We start from the raw sequence: 9,495 nt of genomic DNA, 5'->3' as shown, positions 1-9,495 counted from the left end.
GGCATTTTACGTCATCTCGACCAATCAAATTTACCGCTCGTAGAACCTGCCCAAGTTCTTGTTTCTCAAGACAGCGCATGGTAAGGTGTTCTATGAACTCTAGTTGTGATGAGTGTTTGGTTGGTACCGTGGGGGATGTGTCCAATGGCACGTAAATGTTTGTGTGTTCTTTGTTACCCATTATAATTTTCAAAGTTTGAGTGTGTTCTCCGTTGGGAGAAGTCATTTTGTGTCTTGCATGATATCTGTGATGAGGCCTTCACCTCTTGTGTCCACATCGGGTGTAGTTGGGGATGGTCAATGTTTTTTGTTTGTTGGTGAACTTGTGGACGAGTTATGACAAAACGAGGTGGATGAGTTGGCTCGGTGACAAGAACAAGCCGATTAGATGTTGGTTCTGGTCCGGATCCAGATTAGGCTTATCAGTGGGATCCAAAAACATTAACTGTTCAGCCTGGCGGAGGTATGCGCTCGATTCGAACGAGTGCTGTTCTAGTTTGGTTTCTTGTATGACTGCATGAATGTTGTTTGTGAGAGTGAATTGTTTGCTGCATAATCTTGCTAATGAGGCCGTCTGCGTTGTATTGGAGAACATTAAAGTTCGGTGTGCGTCTTTCAAGTTGAAGTGGTTGGTTGTATGCAGATAGTGGAAGTGTATGCGGTGGAAGTGATGACAGTGGCGGTAATGCATTTGGAACTTGTGTCGGTGCGTTGTTTAAATTCAGCTGAAGGTTGTAGCCGCAGTTTGTACCTCTGTTTTTTGTGGGTTGGAGGAATGGGGTTGTCGTTTGAGTTTATTTTGGCCTCAAAAACCACTAAATAAGGAATGATTATGCAAGGACCTCTGTAACAGTAATTTCTATCATGTTTTTTTTTAATTTTTATTCCTTACTTTTTGCTTTGTGGTATCTGTCCATGCTGATCATATATGTTGTACACCACAAGACATTGAATGTACCTGAGCTTTAATATAACCCTTGTGCTTCCATGAAGGAGAAATAACAATAAAATAATCACATGCAAATGCCACAAACTTGATGGTTACAACTGCCATTATTTTAGCCAACAACCCATTTAAAAGGCAAAACTAGAAAACCGATGAGAGGGGAGGGGAAGAGACGAAACCTATGGGGTTGTAATTGTGATGGATGTTTTCTTTTTCCCCATGAAAACCACAGTTGCAGATTTAGGACAGCGTAGAAAGCTCATGAAAGTACGCTGCCAACACCTTCGTTCCTTCGATGAAGTTGGTCCTGAAAGCGTGAAAACAATGACATTGCAATGTTCAAAGCAAACTTTCAGAATAATCACAATGCCAACGATAACAAAAATACCGTTTGGTGCTAAGGAATGTGCAACTCGAATCGAACACCAAGATCCAATAATTATCAGAAATGAAATGAACCGATTTTACATCAAGATCTAAACGTTTTTGCACGCAAAGAAAAGAATACTGGTTTAATTTGGCCTAAAAGCCAAAATAGACATCCTCAAAGTCTACCTGTTGATCTTCTCATTCTGCGAGTGTGCACCGTCATCGCACGCACCGATAGGCAGCAACAGCACGCTCTTGCCAGTCACCTTCTCAAATGTAAGAGTGATTGGGATGGAGCCACCTTCTCGTGTCATATCTGGCTCATACCCAAACACTAGAAAGCCACAGAGAATAGAGAAAGAGGGATAGGGGAAGAAAAATATAGCATTTGTAGTCCCCAAAATGGCTAGCTAATCATGTGCGGATGGTGGAGCAAGCTTCAGTACAATGACGTTTGAAGGAGCAAAGAAAGGTTTCGATGGTTGATGAAAAGCGTTACAGACATTTATAACAGAGTTGTAATAAATAAATAAGCCAAAGAGGAAATAGAAAGTGATCTTTTTCAAAAACTGATCATGAAAAGGCAAGGACCCGAACCCATTTTCATGGCATTGGAACCAGCCTTGAAGTTCACGTTTTTGTAGTCTGCCAACCACGGTAGGCTTCCGTGATCTATTCGGACATTCAATTTGTTAGGGCTTCCCCGTTTGGCAAACACCTTCTGCAGATAATCGATGACCTGTAGCACATGATCCACATGTGTTAGTTGTGCAGCTACAAGTGATAACAGAGGCAACGACCATTTCAGCATCATAAAGAGATAGATAAGGGCACACGAAGTTTCCTACCAGCTTCTCCACCACGTCTGGGTCCATGTTCGGCACCAAGCGGATTGAAAACTTTCCGTTCACCTTCCTGGGAATTACGGTCTTTGCACCTGAGCCTGAGAAAGCCCCTTCAATGCCGTGTAGAGAAAGTGATGGGTATCGCCAGCGATGCATCAGCACTTGTTCCTGTTCACAAAATTAGTGGACAGTGAGATTACAGCACTCAGAATTAAATCGATTGTCCCAAATTTGAGGAAAGACAATCAATAGCAGGTGCAAGCACACACCTTGGTACTATGCATAAGTCGTGATGCACCAATCTCTTGTCGAAAATCCTCCACCTCAAAGTCAATAGTCTTGTACATTGCCTCTTCCGCAGGCTCAATCTTGGCCACCTGGTCGTTGATTCCGGGAACAAGGATCTGTCCATCCGTGGCGACGAGCGAGCCTGCATTTCCAGAATTGTCAGGACACCGTGAGAGGGACAGACAGGTATTTCAAAGAAATTTAAAAGCTGTCACAGCATCATCCAAATCTATGTCATGTCATCGCAGGTACGCACTCACCCATAAGTGCAATCAAGTCGGTCATCGCTTCATGGACAGAACCACCATAAACCCCCGAGTGCAGATCCTTGGAGGCGCATTCCACCTGTCCCAAGAAAAGCACTTTGGGTGAATAAGGATTCAAAATGTTTAAAAAAAAAAACGTGCAGATAAAGAACACGAGGACAAGAAGTAAAAGAAAACAACGGAAGTACCTCGATGTAAAAGTACGATAATCCACGAAGGCCGTAAGTTAGGCAAGGTTTGCGACTGCCAAGCCAGTAGTTGTCGGAGATGCAAACATAATCCACGTTTTTCAGGAAGGTGTCTTTGTGGGAAACAACAACCTCATCTAAACCCTCTGAGCCAGACTCCTCCATGCCCTCAAGCACAAACTTCAAGTTCACAGGTAGGGCCTGAACGACACACAATATAGGCTTGTAACTAGACATGTCCGTGGAATGCAACCTCTGGGGCAATCTCGTTATGCCTTTGCTAAGTCACCGTACTCAATATTAGAACATATCGTTGCAGTTCTGCCAAACCGGCACTCCCCCGAGGCAATGGCAAACAACATATAGCAGTCCCGAGACAGCTATTTCATTAACATTCGTTTCAGATAGCCCTTCCCTTATGTCCAATGGATTTATGGAACAATATGCATTACGTGGGCTTTCAGTAAGTCTTCATTCCCATCCTTTATCCATTTAATTTACTTTGCTGCACACACGAGCCCCTCCTACATGCATGCCTGCATGCAAGCGGTTCATTAGCAATAGCGTGCCATTCCTCCTTCGAATCACGTGACATTACTCAACAGACATGTTACCTCAGACTTCAGCCCCTTCAGACTTTAGTAGGATTGTATAGAGCAGCTTGAAGGGAAACATTTTGATGCAACTTAAGTAGGGAAGCTGTCACTTTAAGTGTTACGTGTCACCACACGGGGGATGGGGGTGCTGTGTTAAATTAGGTAGGGTTTAAGGATAATTTCTCCCAGTATGCGATTGCCCCCTGTGACCTTTTCCTATGTTTTTGCATTTCAAGATGGCGATAAAAAGGGATCGCATCCGAAGAAGAACAACTGAGCTGCATTTCTGAGCAGGCGAGAGAGAGAGAGAGAGAGAGAGAGAGAGAGAGAGAGAGAGAGAGAGAGAGAGAGAGAGAGAGAGAGTCGGAGCAGGACACAAAGAAGGAGCGGTACAAAAGTGAGTGAGGCAGGATCAGCGGTTTGAAGAGAAGGGCATTACGGCTGGCTTTCCCTCGACATGGTGAAGAAGGATGCACAATTCTGGTGTTCGTGATGAGGTGAATTTGTTCGTGTGATGAAGCAAGACGCTGGCCATTGACTGTTGGGCTTTGTCGTGTGAGACCGTGCCTCAAAGCCTCGTGTTGTGCCATCGGGGAAGAAGATGGTACCATTCTACAGAGGAGCGGCATCGGCAACTGCGATTGACGACAGCTTCACGGCAGTTTCTGAGCCCTGGTGTTGAGTATCACCGCCCGAATTGCCTCCTATACGTTTCCCGCCCAGAGGGCGACTGGGCACATTTTCCCACGCAGTGATGATGCGGTTTGGTGAACCCCAAGCTTCAGAAACTCATCTCTGGGCACAGAGCTAAGTGCCAAGAGAAAGGGAGTATATTTATTTTATTTATTCTGTCCCCTTGTCTGTATTAAAGTCTTTGTGGAGGCGCCTCAAATAGGGATTTAGTGTACCTCACGTTCCGTTTTTATTATTACACTTTGAATCATCACCATTGTAAATATTTGATTTATTTTCATTAAACCCCCGTATTTATTTAAGTTGCTTGTGCTGTCTATTTGTCATGGGTTCGAGTAAAAACCCATGTGCTGTGCCTCCGCCCTCGCCGCACTCCCGTCCCGCGCACGCCATAATCTCCTGAGAATCTCGGCTGTTCGCCTCCAAGGTAGAACTGTTCGGTTATCCGTCCGGGTTCGGGTTAACCCCCCGGACACGACAATATGAAGGAATTGAAGAAGACCAATCTCCCATTCAACTGCCCTGAAAATCTTGTATATTCAGAGACATTAGACCCCTTCCCGTTGACAAAAATCCTAGATTACACCCCTTTGGGGGCATCCATGAGGTATATACTCCTCAAAATAAGAAACTTCAACCCCCAACTAATGCACTTTAAATTTAATCTGCATAATCCAGCAACATAGCAATTGTTATACACCCCCCAGATACCCCTCGCTTCTCCCCCATCTCTCCACTACCCCTGCTCCCCCTTCCTCTCCTCCCACCCCCTCCTTCCCTGTATCCCTATCAGTGAAGCGACAGGTGGTATTTGCTGGTATAAAATAAAATGTGTATACCGTTTACAGGGTATAAACACGACCCTCCCCCAACAAAGTACAATACCGTCTATTAAAAGGCACACAATGATAAGATATTGGGATTTTTCTAATTTTGTAACAAAACTGGCTTAAAGTTTGTTTTTTTTTAAAGAAATTCAGTTCTGTTTTTTAAAATACTCATTTACACTTCCTTTTCGATTTCAGACCGATGTTCACAATTTTCTACTTCTTCCTCTTCAACACAACATACCTTTTAGGTTTTTTTTGTTGGTCGTCGTTTTTCGCCAGACATAAGTATATCAAATGTAGACCTCATGGGTCTGACATCTTGTGTGTCTTGGTGACCACATCGGCACTTTAAGTTAAAAAAAAACGAACACCAAATGTCTGCACGGCAGCCCTGACTTCTGTCAAATTTGGGAATGTCTATCCAGCGTCCATTTTCCAACTTTGAACAAGACACCATCGATGTGTCCCAGGTGGGTCGTGTCATGTTTTTAAAATGTCAATAAAACTTTCTGACCCCTTAACTGAAATAAACAGCCACTGATTTTCTCTGTTGAGACCACAGTGGCCAACAATGGCACAGAGTGATGCCGTGCACAGCGGACATAAAAAGGCCGCCCGGAAGTCGACCTTCGCAAAAAATAAAAAAAATTGGGGTCAGCGGGAATTATTGGGGAAGGTCGGGATACCAGAAACTCAATTGTTTTTTTAAGCCTCACCAGACTCAGATTACAACGCTACAACTTTCATACTTCCACAACACTTTTTTAAAAAAATCATCACACCATCGAACCCCAACTCAAGCATTCCAACATTTACCATCAAGTCGATAATGAACAACCAACCACCCTCCATCACGGACCACAACACGACAACTGCTACGCTACACCACCGCTGCCATTGCTCAACCACAATCACCACCGATAATCACCACCGCCTTTTGGGACCAGTGGGGATTAGGTGGGGGGAGGTGCACATTCACGGCGGAGGAACGCGACTAAATACCATGCCCCATGTTAATCTTGGGGCTCTGTCATGTGGCAAAGTGCAGAGCGAATGAGGCTATTTCTGCTACCAGGTCCTCGCAGGAGCAGGGCCAACGCAGTGGGAATTGTCCACGCACCAATGAGGGCACGGGGAAATGCTGATAGCCCCACCTCATCCACCTCTCAGCTCCATCACCACTAAGGAATTTTAAAGTAAAGTACGTTCCACACATTCCGGTTCGTTCTCAGCGCTCTCTGGCTGCATGTTATTGGTTTCCTAGCTCAACTCCGTTTTGGATGAATTCCTGGTTGGTGGAGTGGACGGAGTGGAACAGAGTGCTGAATGAGCAAATAGAAGAGCCAGAAGCTAGACTGGGTGCAGTTTAGATAACCTTAGCATTTACACGCAAAGACCTCTTTACACTCACTGTTCATCTATCTGCTCATACTTTCTTTCCTTTGTTTCCAAAACCCCCTGATCCACATCTTTACACTTTCCTCACTGCATTTCACTGCACCTCCCTCTGACCCTGCACTATTAGGCGCTTTCAGTTTTCCTCCACCAGTTTCCCCCTCCTCAGGAAATGTTTTTTTTTTTTTGTATGCACTGTCGAGGCTCGTATGAGAGCCAACACACAGAACGTACAACAAGGTGAGCAGGAGACAAGAGGGGCAGGAGAGAGAAGGAAAACAGTGTGGAACAGAGACATGAGGAGATCTGTGGAAGGGAGAGGGATGGGGCAGGGTACACAAGGTAAACAAACAACATGGACATGACAGGGACTTTCAAGAAGGAAAGCAGGGAATTTGAAGGAGGTGGGTTTGGGGCGGATTAGTGGGGGTAGAAAAGATTGTAGTTTTGGATGAGGAAAGATAAGAGATGGTGGTCAACAGCTGTTTTGAAGACCTGGAGGGAAGACTGGGATTGAAGAGAGTGTGGCAGTTTATTCCAAAGGCAGGAAAAAAAAAGGAATGAAAGAGTGAAGGTGAGCAGTGATTTTTGATTTTGGTAGTTTTCCCAGAAGGGGGTTGCTGATGGACCTTGAGAGCCCTGCGGAAATATGGGGGGGGGACATATCTCAGACAGAGCAGGGGGGGCGAGTAGAAGACAGAAAGACCACTGAACTGCCTGCGGTGAGAGAGTAAGAGACCCAAAGACTCAGCCTCATCGCGGGAGATACCAATGATCCTAAATGCTTTGGTTTCCACATTGTGAAGCTGAGAAAGGTGAGAGGCGAGAGTACCAGCCCAGAGTGGAGAGCAGTACTCCATCAGGCTGCAGATGAAAGCTTTGTATGTGGTTAAGAGCTCAGGTGTGCCAAAGGAAGGATTTTGCATGATGGAGGATGCCCAGTTGGTGACTGGCTTTGGAGGCTAGCTTGTGTTGGTCTGTCAACTGTGCAAGGTAAAAAGAGGTCGCAAACACCTTGTTCATCTCTCATCTTTCTTGCTCTCTAACCTTCCTCAGGGAATGATTCTGATGGCACCTGTCATGTTCGTGTAATTAAGATTGTAGAAGGTTAGGATCGGTTAAACTCTGCCCTGTGTCTTCTCTTTTGTGTGTACGTGTATTTTATGTTGTTGTCCCACACAAATCCTTGCCTTCCACTGCTGTACGTATTTTCTTTTGTAGTAAATCCTCTGTTTATTGTGCCACATACCTCTCCACGCCCTTTCTATAAATAAATTGCTATTATTGTGAATGTACCCAGTTTGTCTCGTCTTTTCCTCCATTGGTCCAGTATAGTCTGTACGTAGTGTTAGCCAGGAAGTTCCACCCCACGTGATTTGCTCTGTTAGCCGGTGTGTACTTGGCAGCCGTGCTCGACTGCACCTGATCAGTTAAGATTAAGACAAGTACGCATTGAGGGCACGAGCACCCCTTGATATAGTCATCCAACGGTAAGGTAACCACCCTGCCAGGATTGGTGGTACCAAATAGCACTCATGGTTAATTAGCAACCTGCTGAGCCAAGGATTTAGCCACGGCTGGTGGCCTCAGGACTCGGCATTTGGGAGGAATCCGAGTGCTTCGCCTCGTGGTGAACCTCAAACCCCGGGCCGTAACGATATCATAAAATTTGGAATGCAAGTGGATGCAGCTTCACAGCTTCCTTAATAATGGAACTGTGATATATCACAGCAACATCATGAATGGTCAATCTCATTTTTATCATCTGTAACTTCATGATAACCAGAACATGGATCACATAAAGTTGGTTCTTCCACATGGCCAATTTTTAGCTTATTCAAAATTGGAATTCCAGATAATATATTGTCATCGTGCACCATCTGTCTGTCTGTCTGTTTGTCCGTCTGTCCATCTATCCATCTCCTATTTCAACTTCTCTAGCCAAACCGCTGGGCCAATCCGGCTGAAATTTGGCAGTGAGTTTCCACTCCTGACTAGTAATGGAGATTGCAAAGCTCATTCCGGTCACGTGAATTTAAGTACGTCAAAATGGCAGACTTAGTAAATTCCTTCAAAAATCTTCTCCTCCAGACCCACCAGTTGGAATGCTACCAACTTTGGGATACAACATTAGGCCAGGGTAGGGATGTTATATTGCGGAGGTTATGACACATTGAGGGCACGAACATATTATATTGCGGAGGTCACATGACCTAAAGTGTGCCAAAATGGTGGATAAAATAAATTACTGGGAAAATCCATAAATTCCTTCAAAAATCTTCTTCTCCAGACTCACCAGTCAGAATGCTACCAAATTTGGGTTACATTAGGCCAGGGTAGGGATGTTAATATTGCAGAGGTCATGCCGATCACATGACCAAAAGTGTGCCAAAATGGCGGACAAAATAAATTACTGGGAAAATACATAAATTCCTTCAAAAATCTTCTTCTCCAGACTCACCAGTCAGAATGCTACCAAATTTGGAATACAACATTAAGCCAGGGTAGGGATGTTATATTGCAGAGGTCATGCCGATCACATGACCAAAAGTGTGCCAAAATGGTGGATAAAATTAATTACTGGGAAAATCCATAAATTCCTTCAAAAATCTTCTTCTCCAGACTCACCAATCAGAATGCTACCAAATTTAGGTTACAGCATTAGGCCAGGGCCCAGATAAGCTACAGGTCCAGTGGTACTTTTTTCTTTTAAATAAAAGTACACTTGAAGATTGATCTTCTTCTTCTTCTTCTTTCATTTCCAAGTGGCACATGGCTGTGGGTAACATCATTTGCTTGGGGCACAGTTGTGCCACCGATGCAGTGCCCCTTGTAGTTTAGAGCAGGAATTTGTTATTTGTTCAGTGTGCCAGCGATAACTCGCCTACTCATGAAGGACACCGTGGGATCGTAAACGTCCACCAACTAATGTTGGCAGATGGGATGTCCAGTTTAACATCCATCCAAAGGATGGCACACACATCTATGAATCGCCCTGAATGCGAAATTAATATTGATAGTCTTACGAGCGGTTTCAAAGAGACCAGTTCAGGAAAGTTCATTTTGGGGTCCAAATTCA

General features: G+C 44.5%; 1 protein-coding gene across 1 annotated transcript in view; it reads right to left on the bottom strand.

Moving 5' to 3' along the window:
• Nucleotides 1–948: 948 nt before the first annotated feature.
• Nucleotides 949–9,495, bottom strand: part of CNDP2 (carnosine dipeptidase 2) — a 33,127-nt gene continuing 24,580 nt past the window's right edge. Inside the window, exons 6-12 of the mRNA XM_085857304.1 lie at nt 2,903–3,103; nt 2,709–2,793; nt 2,430–2,590; nt 2,164–2,328; nt 1,913–2,054; nt 1,502–1,649; nt 949–1,253 (exon numbers count right to left, since the gene is read on the bottom strand). Coding sequence (XP_085713430.1) covers nt 1,187–1,253; nt 1,502–1,649; nt 1,913–2,054; nt 2,164–2,328; nt 2,430–2,590; nt 2,709–2,793; nt 2,903–3,103 — 969 coding nt within the window. The 3' untranslated portion in view covers nt 949–1,186. The remainder of the gene's footprint in view (nt 1,254–1,501; nt 1,650–1,912; nt 2,055–2,163; nt 2,329–2,429; nt 2,591–2,708; nt 2,794–2,902; nt 3,104–9,495) is intronic.

Source organism: Eptatretus burgeri, chromosome 15 (genome assembly GCF_056783735.1).
Source record: "Eptatretus burgeri isolate ZD-2024b chromosome 15, Ebu_testis_v1, whole genome shotgun sequence".
NCBI lineage: Eukaryota > Metazoa > Chordata > Myxini > Myxiniformes > Myxinidae > Eptatretus > Eptatretus burgeri.
Note: the sequence above shows the minus strand (reverse complement) of the source record. Positions and strands in the feature narration are given on the sequence as shown.